The following is a 24,444-nucleotide window of genomic DNA, read 5'->3' on the forward strand; positions in this document are numbered from 1 at the left end:
CCTGCACTCAGCCCCGAGACCCACTCAGCCGCATTATTACAGCTTTAATCATACAGATAACCGGCTAAACATCGCTCTCCGGAATAAATGTGAGCATTCCAGATCAGTACATCTCATTTTCCTTCACACACGGCTTCAGTCACACTGCAGACACAGGGGGCGCGTTCATGGTGATAAAGGGGAATGATTCATATCCTGTGCACAGCGCACAACAATGGAGCAGGAAACCAATAGTGCTGGATAATGTGTGAAGTGTATCCGTTCCTAAAATATTTTTTATTTTTTAAATTAATAATGATGTAATTATTGAATGAATAACAAAATGTATTATTATTATTATTATTATTATTATTATTATTATTATTATTATTATTTCAGAATGTTATTTTAAGAAGGTTGTAATTATTGTGTTAGTTTATTTATTTGTATGTAAATTTCTTTATATTCTTTATATTCTGTATCATATATTTATTTATACAATCAAATAAATACACAACAATGCTGTCTATTAAAAATAGAAGAAAAAATAAATTCACTGAATGTGGCAGGAAACAGTAATCGTTCTTAATAAGAAATGTCATAATAATAAATATAGATTTTTTTTGACAGAAGCAAATGTAAAAATGTAAATGTAAAAACTCTTTTATGTGGCAATGATTTTCATATTTTACACTTTTTGCACTTTGTTTAGTATAAAAAGCTGCATGTGAGGTTGAAGGGGGCTACGTACTTACAAAAAAACATACAAATGTAAAGGAAACAATAGCTTGTGCAACACTAAACCGTAGTAACTGAATATCTAACGCTTATTTATTTGAAGAATATCATTTTTTTTTTATATAAATATCACCCAGCCCTATTGGACTGTAGATTAATTATTCTATTTATTAATTCCAATAATTATGCTAATATATGGTCTGTTTCTTAACTTTATAGAACTTTTTATCACAACAATGGAAAATGCTTGTCTTTTTCTTAAATTTAATTACATAATATAATGTTGCATACTGGTTACACATTCTGTCTGATTTCTGGCTCATACAAAGCAAAGGCCTGCTTCTGCATTTTACTGTTAACTGTTTAACAGCGTAGCAGACTGGAGGCTTTAGATGTAGAAACATTTCTCTAATTAAATTATTAAAATAATTTAAACAATATTGTTAAATAATGTTAAACTCAATAACTTATGAAACAATTACAAAACAACAGGCAACTTGTTCATTCACATATTCATTAGTCAATTTAGATTTAGATTTAGATTTAGATTCTGGATACATCTATTAACTTTTTTGGTAAGTGATTAAAACCTGTAGCAGTGTTTAAATTGACACGTGCCCCAAAAAAAAAGATCCACCTGCATTTCTGTGCATCTGGAGAATAAACACATAAAACAGGGGAAAATGTCCTGGCTGAACAGACAGACATGCACAGGCATGAGAATCTCTCGCAAATCTGAGCAGAATACTTGAGAAATTCTTTGCAGTGTAGGATAAGGATATTTTAGGACGTGGGCGTTACCCAAACACATCCCGAACCAATATGGCCTCAGATCCCGTCCACAGAGTCTGGCGAAATCTCGCGAGAACAGCGACACTGGCAGATACTTCCTCACAATGTAAACACAGGGGTGACAGGCTGGCAAAGTGAGTTCATTAATGTGTCTGAGCAGGTAGAGTGCTGGGATTACAGAAACGGGCGTATATAGCTATAAATATACATCAGAGCTGGTGTGAAAGTGTTTCCATAAGCTGCGCTTTACAGCTGAATTTCTGTCGTTTTGTTCTGAAGTCTGTTCATTCAGTTAGCAACTAGCACAGGACCTAACTAACAGCTAGCTCCACTAGCTATCTCTGTTACTGTTACTTCAGCTAGGTACTAGCAGTGTAGAAGACCTGCTCTAACTTGGGTTTCTGATACGTTTAGTTACAATTTTAGAATGTTTTTTAATAGTGAGGTTCTTTAAACCATTTGTTGTCTATTTAAGGTTGTGGTACGACAATGCTAACACAGCGATGTAACCTATCTCCGCGAGTTTCCAAAGGCTAAATGTGTTCTTGACGTTGGTTTTGGTCAGTTTATGGTCTTTATACATCAAATATATGTAGTTAGGTTAGCTATTTCTCTTTATATTTCTATAACGCTAGATAGAACATGGTGAATGAAATGATTTCTGGTGTAAACAGCTGCAGGCAGATTATCTTTCTCTGAACCACAGTGAATAACCCTCATATCAACACCTTTTTTAAAATACTGGGAGTGCTGGGATTACAGAAACGGGCGTATATAGCTATAAATATACTTCACAGCGGGTGTGAAAGTATTTCCATAAGCTGCGCTTTACAGCTGATTTTCTGCCGTTTTGTTCTGAAGTCTGTTAATTCAGTTAGCAACTAGCACAGGACCTAACTAACAGCTACCTCCACTAGCTCCACCTTTTCAGGAAACACAAGAAACATATGACAGTTGTAATAGCTACGTAAACATTAGCAATGGTTAAAGAGGGTAGTACATCATACAGCAGAAAACTTAAAAATGTTGAAAATATTTATTGGAAAGACAAAAAACAGTTCAAATGTTAACATTTTAACAGCTAACATACACATTGTATTGAATTCCTAGCTAGCTTTAGTCAAGTTCTGTTTTTTTTTTTTTTTAACTTTTATTAGGCATATTACATTAGCTAAAGTCACTCTAGATATAAGACATTATGACTGACGGGGTAAAATCAAATGATCTGATCATATAGGGTGTATGTGATTTTACCTTTAAATAAAAATAATAACAAATACTAGAAAACACTAAATATTCAAGGCACAAGAATCACACAGTACAATTAATCTAAACCAGAATATACAAGTTAAAAGGTGTGATGGGGGTCCATTTATATATTTAATGTAGTCCATTTAATGTAGGTTAGAGTTTTTAAAGAGAATATTTAAAGTCTTTTGTTAGTTAAGTTCAGTAATGATGCTTTTATAATATTTAAAATATGATCAATAGTCATTCTGCTTCGTGTTTACCATAATTTTGCTTTCACAAAACATATTATATTCCACATAAAATCCTTATCTTTCTTTGTTAGCTTGTCTTAAATAAAATACCATAAAAGACAGAGTTCAAATTCATTTCTATTTTTAAACCTAATTGTGTTCCATTAATTCCCATTCTTCTTTCGACCTATAACACTCCAGTAAAAAAGTTCTAGTATGCTTTAAGTTTTTGAAATCAATCTTTTGTCCATATGTTTTATTCATAATCTTGTCATATATATCTTTATTTGGGTCAGTAGCCAAATCTATATTTTTATATTTGCTTACAAAACCACCTTATAATAATTTGGAACTGCGGATCTTTACCACAGGGGTCTGTGCAGCATCATGAGGAGATGATTTGCCCAAAAATGACTTAGGCTATCATTTTAGCAAGGTGACAATATCTTCCACTAAAAGAAAACCAAGTTTTTGACTAGCTAGCTATCTGATGTGACTGGGTACTTAGGGAACTGGAGATTAACTGTATGGTATATTATTGTAGTGAAGTGGTCAGATTGCAAAAAAAAAATACTGTAATTTTTATATTTGAAATGTGATATGTTACAGTGTTTGGTCTGATAATCAGTAGTAGTAGTAGTAGGAGTATGGAAGAGTTAACACTGATATTATGTGCCATGCCACACTCCAAACTAACCATAGTACTGCTAAAATGACTTATTTTGTGTGTGTATGCCATACAGCTTAAAGAGAAGCACAGTATGTGAGGAATTTTGTGTGTCCATGTCCAAATGGTTTTCCTCTACTCTGGGTATTTACGTTAACTCCCACCACTTTTGGCTATGATAACTTACCCCTGGTAAAAGTGTGTGAGGTACCCTCCAATGGCTGCTGATATTTCTTCAGAGTGTATTCCTGCCTTACACCCAATGATTCAGGGGGGTCAGGACTTGCAGTGAGCCTGACTAGGAAGAACCAGATAAAATAATGATTTGATGGATGGATGACATTTTTCAAGTGTTGTTAACTATTTTTAACAGTGTGATCTGTTGTATGTTTACAGTATTCCAAGCCATTTCCCAGTATATGAGCTGTGATGGGTTCTACTCCTCCATGGCTGATGAAATGGAGACTAAAGGGACCGACGAGGTGGAGAAACTAAAGACAAGGTTCATGTCAGCATGGCATAGTATGAAGTACAGTAAGTTCTTGGGAATCTGATTCTTACAATTTCATCTGGATTAATGTACATTGTACTAGCTAGTTTGGTGACCCTAAAAGCTTTAATCTATATATTACTAGTATAATGTGTATAAATAATTTAATCACACTTCAAATTTACAGTACAATGATAGATAGGTTGTTTCTAAAATTAAATACTAGCCTGTAATTGTTTGGTTGTAGGTTGGGTTCTGAAAACGAAGACTTCTTTCAGTCGCAATTCTCCAGTTTTCCTGCTGGGAAAATGTTATCACTTTAAAGCAGAGGGTAAAACACTGATACAACACCTATACAAATTCACACCACTCTCAACATTATTCTAAATAGATGGATTAGTTACTAAATCATGCTCAACTACAGATTATTGGTTGTATTAACAGATGATGAAAGCCCTACCGAAAACAGTGCCACTGACGAGTTTAGTCATGATGCCGTCATGGGTAACGTGGATGACTTTCGGAAGGACTTTGCTTCCCGGGTGTGGCTTACCTATCGGGAGGAGTTTGCTGCCCTTCCAGGCTCGACTGTCACTTCAGACTGTGGATGGGGCTGCACACTCCGAGCAGGCCAGATGATGCTGGCCCAGGCACTACTGCTCCATTTCTTGGGTAGAGGTCAGTTTCAGTGTTTATATTAATGCTATGAAAATGTAGGCCTCTTTTTTTCCTTTGCTGTGTTTTGTTTTGTAATATTTAAGCCTGTCTACATTTGTATGTGCTGCTTTTTTACACTTATAGACTGAGGTTTGTGTGATAAATGTGGTAAATATAAAGATGCTGAGTCATTTGTTTAAGTAAAAGCTATGATTCCAAATGCTGATTGTCCAGCAAATACTGTCTCATTGACCTTGTAAAAATATTAGCTAGAAGACAAATGTAAAGCACCAAAGTATTTAGTAAACAAGATTTTTTAAAATAGTTTTATTTGAAATTTTTTATTCTATTTTCTCCCAATTTACATGGCCAGTTACCCAACCCACTTATTAGGACTCCCCCTATCACTAGTGATGCCCCAACACCAGGTGGGTAAAGACTAGCACATGCCTCCTCTGATACATGTAAAGGTAGCCACCGCCTCTTTTCAAACTGCTGCTGATGCAGCATTGCTGAGTAGTTGGCGTGTTCCGAGGAAAGGACAGCGTCTCGGTTCCGATACATCAGCTCACAGACGCCTTGTGCTGAGTCCCATCACCCTTTGGAGTGATGTGAGGAGAGAGTGCCCTCTATCCATTCAGAGAGAGCAAGGCCAGTTGTGCTCTCAGGGCTCCGGTAGCCGATAGCAAGCTACATGAACAGGAATCGAACCGGCAGTCTCCTGATCATAGTGGCTGCGCTTATTCAACTGGACCACTCGGAGCCCTAGACAAGATTTTTTTTTTTCATCTTAGAAATATTATAATAAATTATAATAAATGAATTTGTCATCTAATTATCATTTGGTTACAGTATATTATGGTCACTGAGTGGGGTAGGGATTTAAGATAACTCATATTTTTAGCATTATCACGATATGAGTTTTCACAATAAACACAAGGTAAAAGCTGCTACAAAATCATAAATACAGCAAAACAAATTGCATTATGCATTGTGAGCAGGAACAGAGGGAGCTTCTTATGCTGCAGACTGTATTAACTTGATGTAACTAGACTGGAGGCAGAGTAAGGAAGAGTGAATGCACTCTGAAATAAAAATGAGCAAGCCAAACAAAGTGCTGAAAAACATTTGATGAGCTTAAACTAATTTAATTTATCATGTTTCAGGATATCAGGATATCCAACAGTGCTATCTCACATCACATTTTATCTGTATTGTACATGCTTAAGTTTTGCAGTATTTTATGATAACCTGCTTCATGAAATGGTTGCTGATAACAGGAAATGTCCAGTGCCCAAATAAGCTAATTTCTGGATAGAGCTTGCTTCAAATCCAAGTTACTCATTTTCTGTTACTGAATCAGCATTCTACTAAAGTTAGAATTAACTAATGTCTTCTCAGTCTGTGATTACCATTCATTTAGAAAATCACTCTTCAACCCTAAAGTGGATCTGTACTGGATTTAGACATTCATGTCAGGGCACAGAAAAGTTCAATGGAGACTGAATTTCAAATGATAAGTGGGACTCCTGTGACGGGGGATTTCTACCTTTAATAAAATGAACAAGTGAGCTTAAACTTCAATTCATCACCTCCATTTGGAAAACAACGTTTAAGCATCAGCTGGTGACAGTGACTACTTTGAAATATGTCACTACAAAAATCTTTCTCTATAAAGTAACCGATGGCCAGTAAATTATATTTATTGATCAATTACATGATCTGACACTTAGCAAGGTCATTACTTTAATGCTTCGGAACCTAGTCTGGCACCCTTTATGACCCCCGCCACTCCTACCACTGCCACTTTAGGTACTTACTATGTTTGTAAGGGTAAAATGCTGTAAAAGTGAAATACTGGCCACACTGAATCTTGTAATTGGACAGTTCTTAAAGCATTATCCCTTCTCATTAAAAGTCTCACTTTAAATATGCCTGTAAAATAGCTCAATGTGATTTAAGGCATCTTTATTTGAGGACTTCTGAAAGACGTTACTATTGCTCCTCAGTAGCACATGGATCATTTTGGCTGTTTTAATTGGCTAATTAACTAAATAAAGATTGGCTTGTGAATGTACACATAATGAAATGGGTCCCAATGTTTCTGTTCATTCTCTTCATTATTTCTTATTTGAAGGCATTGTCATTTATGTTTACCTTAAATTTACATATGAGAAAAACACTTTTTTCATAAATCCATTCATTATATAAGCATATAAGCCCAAAGTTTCTTGTATGCCTTGCTTAGATAGTGTCCCATATATGCTCCACATACAAGGCAGCATAGTCGTTTTGAGCATTCTAAACAGTCCAGATTATAAGACTTCTAAACATATAAAGAAAAAAGTTAGAAAGATCCAAAGAGCAAAAAAAGAGACAAATGTCTGATGATCTCAGGGGTTTGAAAATATGAACAAAAACAAATAATTATGATTTCAAAAGGTATTGGTAAGAAGTTAATTAGTTTAAGGAAGTTTAAAAACGTGCATGCTCTCACAGATTTTACAGTATCGATGCTAATATACACCCTCAGCTATTTATCCAACATATTTGAAAACACATTTTGACCTGTTTTAATTGGAACATCACAACTACCAATGAGACAAACTTCTCTAGCACATGGCCGGCATAGGGCAAGGTCATACAATGTACAGTGTTTTTTGCAGATGATCTATATTATTATATATATTTTTAAATGTCACAATCAGGTTGCAAGGTCCAGTTTGAAGTGGTGTTTATGGCATGTTTGTGTTTACTTTAAGAATGTTAGTCCGGGGCGCAGAGTGGTCCAGCGGTCTAAAGCGCTGCCACTTTGAGCGGGAGGTCGCAGGTTCGATCCCCCTGCTCATGCAGCTTTTCCATAAAGCTGCCGGCGCTCAGAGGGAGCACAATTGGCCCTGCTTCCTACGGGTGGGTACAGTAGATGGTGCTCTCTCCCCACATCACTCCTGCGGTGATGTCCACAGCACAGGGCATCTGTGAGCTGGTGTATCAGAACCGAGTCACTGCGCTTTCCTCCGAGTGCGCTGGCTGCTCAAAAAGAAGCGGTGGCTGACTTCACATGTATTGGAAGAAGCATGTGTTAGTCTTCACCCTCCTGGTGTGTTGGGGCATCACTAGTGATAGGGGGAGTCCTAACGAGTGGGTTGGGTAATTGGCCATGTAAATTGGGGAGAAAAAGGGAAAAGCATGTTAGGCCATCCACCAGAATTCCTATTACTTTCTGTGTGTTTCCAGACTGGACGTGGCCTGAGGCACTGAACTTGGAGCCTCTGGACACAGAAACACGGACCAGCAGTGCAGCACGAAGACTGGTAGCCTCATTAGAAGCTTCATTCCAAGGAGACAGACCAAGGGTTCCAGAGCCCCTCTGCCAGGGTGGTGCAGAAGAGGCTGATTCCCATCTCAAAGAGGTGTATCATCGCACTATTGTTACCTGGTTTGGAGACAGTCCCTCTGCTCATCTTGGAGTCCATAGGCTGGTCACTCTGGGCATGACCTCAGGCAAAAGAGCTGGGGATTGGTACGGTCCTGCAGTGGTGGCACACATACTCAGGTATGTTGGTATGTTTTGTGTATCTGTCTGCAGTATTGGTGCTAGCATATGTAGTAGCATTGAGATGTGGCATTTTTACCCTCAAATATTACAATGAGCATCACTGTAATTCTCTACTCAACTGACTTTAAAAAGGAAGAAAAGCACCTACTGCATATTGTGGCCAGTCCTGGCTTGGCGTGCTGCTAACTGCTCTATGTAACTTTGGAGAAGCAAGAAAGGTGCACAGTTTAGTAATCCCAGTCATATTTGGGTAAAATATTTAAATGTTAGTATGCTATGTCTATGGTTGTCTCCGATCCGAACATGTGATCAGAAATCGGGGCAGATCATGTAATTTTCAAAGGATCGAAATTGAGTAGAAAAGATTTAGGTCACTGATTTATCAGAAATGTAAGGTTATGTTGTTATTCTACGAGTTCACTATAGAATCTGCTGTACATGTGCACTGAGAATGGCCATTCTGCACTCACACTTGCAGCAACAAGTCCCTTATATCACTCACGTTTGTGAGTGTGCTCGCTCTAGGACGCTCTCTTTCTCGCACACACATTTGCACACGTGCAATCACACACACGGAATGTTTCCTCTTTCCAAGGTGGAATTTGCAAAAAAAGATAAAAAAGCTCTGTTAAACTCCAATATTAAAAGCAACAAAACTACCCAATTATAATACTGTAAAAAAAAACGTCTAGTCTAAATCTAGTCTGCCAGGCCTAAACCACACTACACTATAATTACTGTCTCCCTCCCAAAAAACAGAAGTATCAGCATTTAAAAAAAAAATGAACCATGATCTTAATTAATTAGAGAACTGTTGTTGTGTGCTTTTAATTATTAGTATTATTTTTTTATTTAAGAAATGATGCATACCGCAATGGAAATCATTTATATGTCCATTTAGTTTTTTTTTTTATTTAATAAAAATGAGCAGTTTTGGTACTGTTTTTTCATTAATAATTAAAAATGTATTTTAAAAAATTGCCAAAGTATAAGATCGGGACTCGGTATCAGCACTAGATACTAAAAATCAAATTACTCAAACTCAGGAGCCTGAAAATGTGATTGGGACATATCTAGCTTTGTCAGTTCCAATGTTTATTTTACTTACAATGACCATTGTGTATCCTTAAGCTTGTCAGGAAATAAATGCAAACATGTTCTTGAGGGGTGACCCAAAGCACTACTTCCAAGTCCTGACTGTAGGGGGAGCCCAGAGGCAAAAAATACCAAATCTCCATAATACTGTGGGGTAGGGTATCATAATAAAGCATATGTAATTTCTGTGTCATAGGTGCACATAAAAGGATGTCTTGGGGATGCAGAAAAAGATCTGTGTAAAAAGTGTACATGAAATGTCTAAATTACTATAGTATTAATCAAAATGATTAACATTCTTTCTGTTTCCTTGTTATGGGGCATGTTTAGAAAAGCTGTGGAGGAGACAACAGAACCAGGACTGAAAGGCATAAGCGTTTATGTGGCACAGGACTGTACAGGTATGGAAAATGTGTATGAGCTCTGGGTGTCTTGAATGACAGAAATAAGATTTAACTATTCATTAGCTATTTATTTTTTGAAGGAATTTAGCATCTTCTGCTTACATCTTGTCTGCTATGAAGCTTTACATTATAATATACTATAAATAAAGTTCTGTGTTTTGCTTGCATAATTGGCTCATAAATGAAATTGTATTGTTTACCAAATAAGTTGTGTATTAACTATCTGTTTGTTAGATAATCTGGTTTGGGATTGAGTACATTTCTCTTTTTTAAAGCTGTTCACAGACAAGACTAAAATAAATGCAGTCACTATATGTGTGAACCCTGTACAACTATAAGTGACGAGCAACTGACCTTAACACGCCTCTGTGTTATTGATTACCTGTAGTGTACAGTGCTGATGTTATCGAGAGCCACTCAGCTCGTACAGACACGTGTGGGGTTCCTGAGGGGCCTGTTGCTGACAGCAGAGCCGTCATCATCCTCATCCCCATCAGACTGGGTGGAGAAAAGATCAACCCAGACTATTTCAACTTTGTCAAGGTTAGTACAGTAAACTATATACAGTTTCTCTTTGTTTTTAGATGATAGGCACTCTAGCTACTATAGTAAAAAGTAAGATTTTTGCCAGATTTTTTTTTTTTATATACACACTATTGGTCAAACGTTTTAGAACACCCCTTTTTTTTCCCCAGACAAGCTGTTTTTTAATGTTTTCTAATCTAAGCAATTACTTTATTACTGCACTTTACCTGTCAGACATCTGTGTCTTCTCTTCACTGCTGAAACTGCGATATAATTCAGTGTTGAACTGAGCTAAAGACTGGTGTTGTGATGTTGGTCAGCCAGACCTGACTCTTTCTGTACCAGTGTCTTTTGAAGGTGTAGGAAACAGTACTCACCGCTCTCTGGCTTCATCTGTAATTTCTCTAAAGAAATATTCATTTTGATAGTTAAAGAGTTCTCTGTATTTCGGTCTTTTTTTTGTTATTATAATAAAAGTGTGAATGTGCTGTGTGTAAGTGTGTAAATGCTGCAGTAGAGTGTGCAGTAACTGTCCCAACACTGATTTACTACAGACATTTTGTAATGTTCAGCTTTATATCCAGCTGCAAGCTATTAACCAATTAATTGTTTGCTAAAAATTAACCCCTTCATATATATATATATTTATATATGAGGTTTCAATGACTAAATTGGAGCAGCCTGGTGGCCAATCTTGATTAATTGCACATTGCACTAGTAAGAGCAGAGTGAAACGGTTCAATTAGCAGAGTAAGAGCACAGCTTTGCTCAAAATAGAGTTTAAAAGAGGACAAATTGTTGGTGCACGTCTTGCTGGCGCATCTGTGACCAAGACAGCAAGTCTTTGTGATGCATGAAGAGCCACGGTATCCAGGGTAATGTCAGCATACCACCAAGAAGGACGAACCACATCCAACTCAATAGTGCACCTCAACTCTCCTGTTTCCACCAGAACTGTCTGTCAAGACAATAAATTATTGTGGTCTGGTGTTTCAGTTTCATTGTCCAACCCCTGTATAATAATAATATAGGTTACACAATAAATATATAGTGGTGTCAATCAGTTGATAAAATGATCAAGTTAATCAAACTGCTAACACGTCACTAGCCTCTGTAAAGAGTGCATAACAGGGGTCAAACTTGATAAAATGATAAATTAGTTAAAAAAAAAATTATGTGTTTGTGCAATATGACTAACATACACACTGTAACCAATACACACTAAAACTTACTATGAAGGCACTGATTTATAGCCATCTATTAAGGATACATTTAAAAAGAAACCGATTCAGAGTTATTTTACATCCAGTCTATCAGTTTAAAATATTGTTGAGGAGTTGTTCAGTTTTATGTTCACTTTTTCATGTGACAGCAAGCACTCTAGTTATCCTCAGCAGTTCCTCAAAAGGATAATTGCAAAAGCAAGTTTTTGAGTTTATTCAATTTCGGCCTAATTTACTCTCCACAGGGTATCTTAAGTCTGGAGTACTGTATTGGGATCATCGGGGGGAAACCCAAACAGGCGTACTACTTTGTAGGATTTCAAGGTGAGTCTTTTTTTTATACACAGGCTCATTTTGCATAATTTTCCGAGGGGTTCAAAAAGAGAACGAGTAAGTTAATGCATTCTGCGGAGACACGAGCCCCATCGGCGGAACACTGCTTATTTTATTTTCTCTGACCCATCAAAACGCTGCCCCATTCATCACATATGAGCATCCCAGGTAGGAGTTATAATAGATTTCCATAAGTAGCATGCATAAACGTCTGCGCTATACAAAGCAGCCCACTCTCCATCACCTTCAGCAGCCAGTAGGAACCTTCAGTTGTACATGCTAGTAGTCAATATTTACCCATTTACATTTTAGCAATTTGAAATACAGCTGGCGATGATGTCTAAACGACAAGCAATACATTCTCCCTGCCAGGTCCGACCTGCCGCTTGCATTCATCATATGCAAATGACGGAATATAATTGCGTGTTTGTAAAAGTAATTTCCCCGCACCAAAATTAAATGACAGTCCCCTTTTGCGGTGTAAAGAATGTGCTTGTACAACCAGATTTGATTATGCAGGCTTTAATCCATTCCAGTTGGGGAAGGACTAAGCAGAAAAAAAAGAAAAAAAAAAGGGAGAAAAAAAATTCTGCATACTTGTACTCGCAATTGTTAGGAGAGTAACAGAGTCTATGGATGACTTTGAACTGCTCTGCATAGAAATTGAGGAAGGATATGCATTATAATAATCGGGGTGTTTTTTTGAATAACTTGTCTTTTGTTTTGTCCTTGTAGATGACAGCTTGATTTACATGGACCCTCATTACTGTCAGTCTTTTGTGGATGTCAGCACAAGCGATTTTCCTCTGCAGGTAATGTGGAATTACAAAAAGCTGACCGCTGCCTAGTGATGTGAATTTAATAGTTTCTGTTAGTACTTAAGGGTATGAATCTTAAAGCAGCCCTCTGCACTCAATTACTGAACACAGGAGAGTCGATTTACCCCTCTGTCTCTGACACCTAAGACGTATCTCCTACAAAAAGGAAAGCACGGTCTAAAATATGTACTGTTCTATATATCAGCTCCAGCATCCAGTAGCTGTATATCACACTCTTCTTCTTTTTTTTTTTTATTTTTATTTCAGCATCATAACTTATTTTTACACGATGCAGGATGCAGTAGTGTGTGTGACAGACAGAAATATCGATCTATCCCTTTGGCCTGTCTGTCACAGCTGGTAATAGCTAGGAGGAACATGTGTTCCAAACAAGAAAGTTGGTGAAAATACGTTTGGCTTAGCCCAAGTTGAGGCTCCTATTTGTTTTGTCTGGTTCACGCAGACGTGCAAAAAACGTGGGCCTTATGTGGGCCTCATACTAACTGCTACATGAGAACCGCTATCAAATACTGTTCATCCATACTTAAAGATGAAAGTTGATGTTAATAATTCTTATCCATTTTATTGTTTTTTACTGTGTTGTTTTAGTCCTATCATTGCCCTTCACCTAAGAAGATGCCTTTCATTAAAATGGATCCCAGCTGTACCATTGGATTCTACTCGAAAAGTGTTCAAGATTATGAAAGAATCAGCAATGAACTCTCAAAGGTAAGTGGAATTTTGCATTTGTGTACAACTTCTAGAAATCAAATAACCCCTAAAAGAGATCAGGTATCCTTGGTCAGGCTTTAAAGAGGATCAGGTGTAGACGATACTATTGATATTTAGTGAGATATTTTGTAACACAGACAAAATGCCTTAGTAGTGGCACATATTTTGTTTTAAGTACTAAGGTTGCCAGAAAATATCATGTTTCGCAATATTATTGTACATTTTGTAATAGTGTAGTGATTCTCAAAAAACAAATTATTGATTGTTAATTTATTAATAGTTTACATTTAAAACAAAGTGGTGGTTTTATGCAAAAGAAGGTGTGTTTAATATTTATATATAAAAAAAACTAATGCAGTATATTGTCTTGCTTACAGTATTGCAACATATCACTGTATATTGAAGTATGTCTCTAAGTCTCTAAGTATGATTTGAATGATCAATGTTTATTGATGTTGGGTGTCAAAATATAGTTTCTGAGTATGGGAAATTCAATTCTGCTTTTAGACATTGTTTATTGTTGGATATTATGAAGATATAAGCCAATTAATTGTATAAATAGTGTGTATTGGTACTGAATTTGAAACAATTAGTTAGAGCTTCGTGTTTGGAGCTCAGTTACCTGCCCTAATGAAGTACATCAATTTTGGTTGTACCAGTTGTATCAGGAGTGTATGTTCACTTGGGCGTATGGTCATTTCAGCTTATTTGAAAATAAATGGGACTGAATGAGAAGAAAAACAGGATGAAAAAACAACAAATAGATGAGTGCTTGTCAGTATGGCTGTGGATCATAGCTTGAGGACCTGCTCTAAAGTATTGTATACAGTTTGGTGGCTGTCGGGCAAAATAATGGGAGTCAATAGAGGGGAAAAAGGATGGACATAAAACAACAAATAAAGAAGTACAGCTTAAAACAAAAGAAAATTCTGTTCTGAGATAGAAGTACAGTAGATTTAGATTAGATTTTGCTCCTCCGCCTTTCTTAATGGGGGAAAAATGGAAATTGATGAAGTTTTTACGAAAGCCGTGCATCCGATCGAAAATCTGTACATGAGCATGCATTACACCATCAGACTGAGCAGTTTGAGTTGAAATGGTGTCGAAAACTTTCGGACTAGTTATGGGGAGATGAAAGTGACCACGATAATAATAATATTAATGCGCATAACAGTATGGTTGTTATAGTGTTTTTTTTTTTTTCATTTCTACACCCAAAACCTTTTTTTTTTTCTTTTTGAATAAATCCTTTTATTGTCAGTTTTGCATTGAACATTGAATATTGGGTAGCAGAATAATTATATTCCAGTAAGTTCCACTGCTCAGGTTCACAAAATATAAACCACACATACAGTTCACAAAGTAAGTACATTAATTGTAAGGAAAAAAATCATTAGACCTATCAAGGTTAATCTCTTTATATAAGCTTTGAGTACAGGGAGAAACATTGTTCCATTAGTCTGGAATGGCTGTAAGTGGGAGCTTTTCCTTAAAAGTGAAAAAAGGCTGCCATGATCTTTCAAAATTTGAAAGAGAACTATTCAGAGTGCATCAGATTTCCATTAGCAATACATTATTAATACAATCAGAATACGTGACACAACCTTGTAATTCACATTTAATATGTCATTTCATATGCATTTTTCTAAAAAGCCAGCATCTTGGATTTCCAGGTGGCTAAAATGTTTTTTTCTGATAATGTAGGTCCAAGTCATTATTCATGCCAGAGTTGGTGCTTGTATCATAAAGTAAACAATTTTTGTAGAATATGAACTTAATCTGTAGCACTACTTTTGTTCCATTCAGAAAAAAAAAATCGGTGGTTTTAGGACCTGCCAGCAGGTGGCAGCATTTAGCTGTGTAAAATAACCTACTGTTAAGCCCAGGCGCTGAGCAGATGGAGGCAGACACTCTCCACAGCCAGGGAGCACAGAGACTTTGTTAACTCAGCCTCAATGTCTACATTTCAAATCACTGAAAACTAAAAAAAAAAACTAAATAAATAAAAATCTAAAGTGTTTATGCATTTGCTTTCATGTGTTTTGATATGGAACAGGTTCTGCAGCCGTCGGCAAAGGAGAAGTACCCAGCGTTTACCTTCATGAAAGGACACGGGCGAGATTATGAACTATCGGCCCCTGTGGAGAAGAAAGAGTGGCCCTTCATCACAGACAAACGGAAGGCTGGAGCGAGTGCAGGGGACTTTGTGCTGCTGTAAGTTAGGACCAGTGGATACCTGAAGCTCTAACCCGGGGCCTGTATTTTTTAAAACAGAGTATGACTGCTGTTTTGGATGTGGCATTTCTTGCAGACACCATGATTTTGCATTATTTTTGTGAATGAACTGTGTATACTGGGCCTGTACTGAACCGGTGTCAGAGTAGTATTGCTGATTCATAGACAGTTTATGTTTCTTTTCGCATCCATTCTGATCAGTATCACTAACAGCTAGGAGGGAACGGCATCCATAAACAACAGCAGTCCGAGGCTGAGATGTTGTGATCTGTTAATATGGGCCCTGATCTTAACATAACACTGTCTTAAAACACGCTCATTGTGTCTCGCACAGATGTTCACACTGAACTTCCTGCTACATTTCCTGTTTAGTCCAAGAGGGAGCCTTTTCAGGGTATTAAATTATAAGGATTATCAGTACTTGGTATAAAACATTGATTTAATTTTTTTGAATAATGTAATTATTAGTGCTAAAATGTGAAACCTGGTACTTTATTCATTACCTTTCTCAGGCTTCTTTAAAAATATATATATGTATATATACATATATTATTTTTCTGAAAGCAGCATATATCACACTCCAGTTAAAAGTTTAGATGGAAATGATCTGCTCGTCATTGTGCACTGTGCTTGTAGCTGGCTGCACTGTGTGCTCCAATGAAGAGACATTAAAAAAAAAAAAAACAGAATTTATATTTATATCAGTTTTCCAGACAAGGTTTAAGCCTAGCTTCATACTACACCAAATTTAAATGGAGATTTGCCATCGCTATGTCTAGGCTTAAACCCTGTCTCAGAAACTGCTTCATAGAATTTTAACAAACATCTACACAGCCTTTGAGAATATGGTATAGTGCCTCCTGGAAGCAGGATGCAGGATGATGTAGCACAAAGACAAGATGCTTACAGACTCTGAGTGCTTCCAAATAGTACTGTAAAATCACACTGTAAAATAAAAAAGTAGCATTTTTATATTTACACAAACACTCATTTACACTCACACACACATGCACATTAAAATAGGGAGTGAATATTGTTGGCACTGAGACTGTTGTGTAGAAAAGTCCATTTTATAGTGACATAAGTATGTTTGATTATTAATTGTTCTCTGCTTTAAATCAAATCCAGTTGGAGTAAGAAGAAGAAAAAAAAAAGAGACCACTTGAGTTTCTGAATCAGTATTTGGTGGAATAACTTTTAATCACAGTTTTAATGCATCTTCGCATGTTCTCCTCCACCAGTCTTACACACTGCTTTTGGATAAATTCAAGCAGTTCAGCTTGGTTTGATGGCATGTGATCATCCAGCTTCCTCTTGATTATATTCCAGAGGTTTTTTAATTTGGAAAATCAAAGAAACTCATAATTTTTAAGTGGTTTCTTTTTTTTTTTCTAGAGCTGTATATACACTTTATTGCCACAAGTGTTTTCTCACCCATCCACATCATTGAATTCAGATGTTCCAGTCCATTTCATGATCACATGACTATAAAACCAAGCACCTTAGGCACGCAGACTTCTTCTACAAACATTAGTTAAAGAAATTTTCCTCACTACTAAATATCTAAATATTCCATAGTCAACTCTCAGTGATACGATAACAAAGAGGAAGCGTCTGGGAACACAAATGGGGTCAGCAGATGCTGAGGAGCATAGTGCACAGAATTCACCAAGCACTACAGACCTCCAGACCTCTTCAGATTATCGTAAGAACAGAGCTTCATAGAATGGGTCACCATGGCCAAGCAGCTTCAACCAAGCCTCACATCACCAAACACAAGGCCGACCAGTGAATACTTATAATAGGCAATAGTGTATAAAGAAAAGTTTTGATTGGATATATCAGTGCTGCTAAACCCTGACAGTCCTGAAAGAAAGGATAAATTTATTGTTATGGTTGTGCTTAGTGCAGGCCACAAATCATAACAGATCAGTGCCAATTCAGAAATATACTACGCACTAAATTGTGCTAAAATCGTGAGTGAAGTCTCCCCAGCCATTTCATCATGCCTATAGGCATTTTTTAATTAGAGACCTCCATCTCAAGTTCTCTAATTTTGTTATACTTTAGTCCTTGAAGAAACTCTTGGTTCACATCATTTCAAGAACGAACGTGGCCTGCATATGAAGTGACATTCTTGTTTTGGCGAAGGAGGACTTTATAACATATAGCATTTTGGGTAAACAGCAGTTGTTATATGTACTGGTGTAAAACAGTGGTTCCCAAACCTGGTCCTGGAGGACCGGCTGTTTGTCCTGCAACCAAACTAGGGCTGTGTAAAATGTGAGTATATAATGGAGGCACGATTCAATTTATTGCAATACATTCCATATGTACAGCTCTGAAAAAAAAGAGACCACTTCAGTTTCTAAATCAGTTTCTCTGATTCTGCTATTTATAGATATATATGTGAGTAAAATTAACATTGGTGTTTTATTCTATAAACTATGGGCAACATTTCTCCTGAATTCCAATTTTTTTTTGTCATTTAGAGCATTTATTTGCAGAAAATGAGAAATGACAAATAACTAAAAAGATGCAGAGCTTTCAGACCTCAAATAATGCAAAGAAAACAAGTTCATATTCATAAAGTTTGAAGAGTTGAAATAACTCTTGTTTTTAATCACAGTTTGCATCTTGGCATCTCCTCCACCAGTCTTACACACTGCTTTTGAAAAACTTTATGCCACTCCTGGTGCAAAAGTTTAAGCAGTTCAGCTTGGTTTGATGGCTTGTGATCATCCATCTTCCTCGTGAGTATAATCAATTTGGTAAAAAAATAAAAAGTAGTCTCTTTTTTTTCCAGAGCTGTATATGTATTATGATTGTTTAAATTAATTGCATTTAAATTAAATTAAATTGATCAGATCTGAGTAAAAGAAGATGTTTACATTTTATGCAGTTACGTATAACAGTAAAATCTAATGAGAGAGTAAAACACTGCTCTCTACTGGGAGGTGTTTGAACACAACACAAAGTGAACCTCTGTCTGCAACCAATCTCTACATATAAACTAATAATTAAAAATCTATGCTGTGTTTTTTTAAAAACAGATACAGTATTGCAAAACAAGATATTGCTAATTAAGAGCTTGAAGTTGTAAGGCATGATAGAAAAAGAAACCTCTGAAATGTGCGGGGCAGGGTGTCCTCCAGGACTAGGATTGGGTTTTTTACCCCTGGTTTAAACCAAATTGTTTGTTTATTTGATATCACACAAGCTGTAACACTAGATCTTGTTCACGTTTTGACACAGGTTTGGTACTTTAATATTGCCTTCTGCTGTTTTTAATAAGGGCTAATGATTATCTCACAGACTACCAATAGATAAAGTTCTCACACATGGCCATTAATATAGTGTTGTTTGTTTTTTTTGTTTTGATTTGTTTTGATTTGATTTGCAAATGCTGGGATCGTGAATGATGTACATTAATAATAAATTAAATATCTTGACTAGTTCACACATTTTCACATATTTGTTTCTCCTTAATTCTTTCATACATTATTTTTTGGTCTTTTTTTTTGGGCAGTTGTGCAGAACTGCAGATGAAAGTAACTGCACTTGTTCACCCCCACCCACACTCTCGTAGAGGCAGAGGAGGGGGGAAAAAACGAAAAAGGAGGGAGACAACTGGTGATTGTACACTCTTCAGAGGAAAAGAAAATTTCCTTGTGCCGGACTCAATGTTGCCATGGTTAATTCTTCTGTTTCTGTTCCGTTTGAGCAATGCTTGTGCTATTTCCATGTTAAATACAAATTCTTGTATTAAAAAGGGCACGGCCTTTGATTGCGGCCCCAGTTCGGGGGAACAGGCTGCTCCTTCTGAAGGCCAGAGCAGAAGAATCAGCTGCCTGTTATGGGGCCGCATGTCGTGAAGACTGCAGGGGCCCGAGCACAATGAGCCCATCGATTCCCAGTGTTTTCCGGCGCTCGTGTCTGTGATCAGTAAATTCATTCTGGGCTGTTTTTAGGAAAGGGTGCACAGAGGAAGCGAGGGAAGGAGCACTGTGGACTGAAGAATGCAGCAAGATGCCGACCATTCTGTGAGTGTTACATGAAAGGGCGTTTGTGCTCCAGGGCATGATGGGGGGCTTTGCGGGGACTTTGTGTGCTGTCTGTATTTACGATGCTGCCTGTATGAATATTTGATTAATGAGTCATGCTCTCTGGGGGGTAAACGCTGTATCCCAGCATCAGCAGCGGCAGCGGCACAACACCAAGCCTCAGCACTTCTTTTTTAACACAGCTGCCAATAGAGGCATTGATTCCTGCAGATTCCTGAAAAAATCTAATCTGTGCCGCCTGGCAAATTCCACACATGAAAGAAGCGAGAATTCTATGAGAGGCATCATTCTGCCGGCAATTTGTGCTGCATAAAGTTTTTCTCTTTTTGTCTGGCTCTCTCTCGTTTTGAGGAGATGGGATGTGACATGACTGACTTGGCCGTAGGCTACATAAGAGAATGGCCAGGCATGCAGTCGCACTGAACTGATGGCATATTGGGAGGAATTCCATTTTTTTCCTATTCCATTCATCAGTTATTCATTCATTAAAGCAGCAGTTCTTAAGTTTTTTATTTTAAACATGAAAGCAATAAGCAATAAGTGGGGAGGTGTCAGAATATTCTTATAAATTATATATAGCATAGTTATATTTGCGTAACTGCAAAGCCAAATGTATTGTATTTACTAGTGCATTATTTCTTTTATTGCTGATGATTATGGGTTAAAAACCCAAAAATCTGTGTCTCAGAAATTTACAATATTATATAAGACTATTTGGTACTTTTGGCAGTGTGGTCCTGCTGCAAAATTGAAATCCGCATCTCCATAAAAGTTGTCAGCAGAGGGAAGCATGTAGTGCTGAAGGTTTTCTGGGAAAACCGTACTCTGACTTTGGAGTTGATATAACTTTTGAATGAACTTTTCAATGATATTCACATTTTTTGGGATTCACTAGGTTATTATTTAAAAACAGAGTGGTCTGGTAGGTCGCAGAATTAGAACTGAAGAGAAGAAGTCCTTGCAAAAATCACCAATATTACCCACAAACCAATGCACTTGTTAAAAGTATTTTTTCCTGCTTGCTTTATGCAATTACACATTCTCACCAGAGAGGTCTCTAAATCCCAGGTCTCTAAAAGTCACAGACTGTCACTTTAAGTCACTCATCTTATACTATCCTCAAATCTGATGTGCAAATGTGTTTATATTTTATGGTTTTTTTTTTGGTTTTTAAATGAAATGAAATGAAAAATTAAATGAAATTGAGCAACATTAGGAGTCATGTGACCCTCAGAATGTTGCTAAAAAATAACTATGCAGAGATAATAAAAAAAAATACTTATATGAACAGTATGTGTTAATTCACATCTAACACCCACCTCAGACCTTTGAAACTGTTTGCCCCAGTGGAGCTGAGACCAGTGCATTTATTATGCAGAGTGCCTCTTAATTAGTGGTGGACATTTCACACTTAGCACTGCCCTACGGAGGGTGAGGGTCTATGCAGTAGAGAGAGAGAGAGATGGGGCTAGCCATGATGGATGGTCTAGGACATATCCATTGGAATTAAATTTGGCCTGCTCTAGATTACCTGGACTGGTCTTTGTCAGTGTCAAAGCACCTGGACTGTCTGCTGGAATCCAGGTTAAATTCTTTAACCATTTAGTCTGAAGGATCTGAGTAAAGAAGATTTTTTTTAGCTTCTTTTATAGTCCAATAATATAACTGCATTATATACCCATTAATGTGCATTTGCTGTATGATTTCTGTTTCCTTTTTGTCTGTATGCAGTGATTCACCTATGCAAGTGCAATATATGCTGCAGGCCTGGAGAGCAGGTACTCTTTGCCACCATGTGTTCAGCTGTTTGATTTATTCCACATCAGCTTGTATGGAATTCTGGGAATCTTCAAACAGGTACCTGTCTTCGAAATCTCATCTTGCTGTGATAGAGCTATAGAGTTACAGAGAACACTAAGCAGACTGTAAATACTTAGTTTGTACATATGTGTGGTGTGCTCATGAACATGTGATTTTTCTAACACACTCCTTTATAAAGTTCAGTTCATAAGTAATTTGGCGCTGAAAGTTTTTATTGCATTAAAATGAATGGAATAGTGAAATTAATATGCAGCATGTTCACTTCCAAGAATGCAAAGGGTTACAAAAAAAAGACCTCTTAAAAATGATAAGTTTCTTTGATTTTACCAAATTGAAAACATCTGGAATATAATCAAGAGGAAGATGGATGATCACAAGCCATCAAACCAAGCTGAACTGCTTGAATTTTTGCACAGGAGTGGCATTAAGTTATCCAAAAGCAGTGTGTAGGACTGATGGAGGAGAACATGCCGAGATGCATAAAAACTGTGATTAAAAAACAGTCTTTTTGCATTATTTTTTGCATTAATGTGCAGAGAAAGCTCTGCACTTTTTTGGTATTTCAGACATTTCTCATTTTCTGCAAATAAATGCTCTAAATGGCAATATTTTCATTTGGAATTTGTGAGAAATGTTGTCCGTAGTTTATAGAATAAAACAAAGAATTTAGTTAAGTGGAAATTACTGCTGTTTTTATACGAAGTACTTCCAGTGTGTGGCCCTGAATACAATTAACTGGACGTTTGGATGCTTGTATGTTTTGTTGTTGTTGATGTTTGGCTGTGTGCAGTTGGATTACAGATTATTCCAGATGTACAATTTGCATTTGTAAAATTAATCAGAGCCACAGCCAAAGCATTTGTTGTTCCAACTGTTGTGTACATTTTTAAATGCAAGATGCCTCTGGTGGTTCGGGAGCGACAACATTGGAAGACCATACTGTGTACTTTTTATAGAAATATATTATTTACAATATGTTCCAAACTAATAAACAAACAGATGTATGAATCATATTAATTTCTGTATTTCTGTTTTTTTTTGTTAGTTTGTTATGGCATAGGTCCCAGTTTTTAATTGGTAAGAAACTTTGTATTTATACTGTTCCCTAATCCTGAATATACAGTGTTACACTGAAATACCACATTTAAGTTTCTTATGGTCATTTCATATCTCACTTTACTCACTTATCATATTGTCTTTTGTTTACTTTTACTCTTTTTTTGGTTACTCTGTTTACTACAAAACACACTAATAGAGTTCTGTAAATGTACCTGTTTGGCTGGGTGTGTATTATTAAGACAAAAGCACAGGCTGAGATTCATAAAATTGCATTAGAACAGTTAATAATAATAACAAATATTATTAATAGTTTTTATTATATACAGCTCTGGAAATAAATAAGAGACCACTTCAGTTTCTGAATCACTTTCTCTGATTTTGCTATTTATAGGTTTATGTTTGAGTAAAATGAACATTGTAGTTTTATTCTATAAACTACGGAAAACCTCCCAAATTCCAAATGAAAATATAGTCATTTATATATAGCAATATAGCATTTACTTGCAGAAAATGAGAAATGACTGAAATAACAAATAAAGATGCAGAGCTTTCTGACCTCAAATAATGCAAAGAAGACAAGATCATATTTATAAAGTTTTTTAAGAGTTCAGAAATAAATACTTGTTTTTTTTTATTACAGTTTTTGTGCATCTTGGCATGTTCTTCTCCACCAGTCTTACACACTGCTTTTGGATAACTTTATGCCACACCTGGAATTTAAGAAGTTCAGCTTGGTTTGGTGGCTTGTGATCTTTTATCTTCCTCTTGATTATATTCCAGAACTCATCATTTTTAAGTGGTATCTTATTTTTTCCGGATTATATGATGAGAATTTAGGGTGTTAAGTTTTTTATTTGTCTCATTTCCCCATCTTTACTCATCTTGACTCTGGACAAAGCCTTTTTACAGGTAAAACATTTCCTCTACCAGGTTCCCCCCCAGAACCACCCCGCCCCCCACGGCCTCGTCACTGTGACAACATGGCGGGCCCCGAAGTTAACATTTGGATAACAGATGTGTGTGCCCGTTTCCATTTCCTTTCCTGGTGACAGCACATCTCGCTGGCGATTTCTCGTGTCTCCCGGGCTATGCCGAACAAACGGCAGCTTCCTCATTCCCCTCTCCTCTCAGGCATGGCCGAGCCCCCTGTCACGTTTTACTAACCAAATCCATCCTGAGCTGCCGCCAGCGTGGGCTTGAAGGCAGGGGATATTGCTTGCTGTTGGGCCTGTCGAGTCAGCTATGTGTGCTCTGTTGCTGAGATGGAGGCTCAGGGCGGGTGTGTACGTGTGGATGTGTGGGGCATCGCAAATACACTCCAAACACCCCGACACTCATTCCAATACGAGGAGACACCTCTCGGCACATCCGTCTCGGAAATACTCCTAATGTCAGCCAGTGTTGCTTTACACCCATAAAAACTGAGCCGAGGTGCGCTCCTGCCCCCTGCACGGTTTGGTGGGTGTTAGGACAGTTGTGAAGGTAAAGAAAAAGTCAGCCAAGTGTTGTTTCATCTGGAAACACCCAGAGAACCTTTGAGCCTCGATGTGCTCCAGCCATGCAGACTTTATAATGAACTGGCCCGCAGTAAATCCGCAGCTAATTAATGGGCATTTGTCTGTAATTGCAACAGTGAATTAACAGTGATTGTTACATCAGCCCACCTGATGTTACAATCAGCCCCTTTTAATACAATGGAAATGTCAGGGATAAATTATTCACATCATTATTAATTCTTTGGTTTTAAAGCCTCTTTTGTGTGGATGGCAAAA

General features: G+C 37.0%; 1 protein-coding gene across 3 annotated transcripts; it reads left to right on the plus strand.

Annotated features, from left to right (window-relative positions):
* Positions 1–7: 7 nt before the first annotated feature.
* On the plus strand, positions 8–19,188 carry atg4c (autophagy related 4C, cysteine peptidase). Of its 3 annotated transcripts, none has more exons than XM_022675864.2 (11): positions 8–89; positions 4,054–4,191; positions 4,395–4,478; positions 4,592–4,825; positions 8,042–8,360; positions 9,789–9,859; positions 10,251–10,405; positions 11,856–11,934; positions 12,679–12,755; positions 13,371–13,490; positions 15,550–19,188. In XM_022675864.2, exons 2-11 carry the CDS (start codon positions 4,077–4,079, stop codon positions 15,709–15,711), a joined length of 1,416 nt encoding a protein of 471 aa, XP_022531585.1. In that variant the 5' UTR covers positions 8–89; positions 4,054–4,076; the 3' UTR covers positions 15,712–19,188. The 3 variants fall into 3 exon arrangements, with proteins under 3 accessions (XP_022531585.1, XP_007248266.2, XP_049335684.1); XM_007248204.4 differs by lacking the exon at positions 8–89 and adding an exon at positions 1,560–1,643; XM_049479727.1 differs by lacking the exon at positions 8–89 and adding an exon at positions 1,651–1,669.
* The last annotated feature ends 5,256 nt before the right edge of the window (positions 19,189–24,444 follow it).

This window comes from Astyanax mexicanus, chromosome 5 (assembly GCF_023375975.1).
Source record: "Astyanax mexicanus isolate ESR-SI-001 chromosome 5, AstMex3_surface, whole genome shotgun sequence".
Lineage (NCBI taxonomy): Eukaryota > Metazoa > Chordata > Actinopteri > Characiformes > Acestrorhamphidae > Astyanax > Astyanax mexicanus.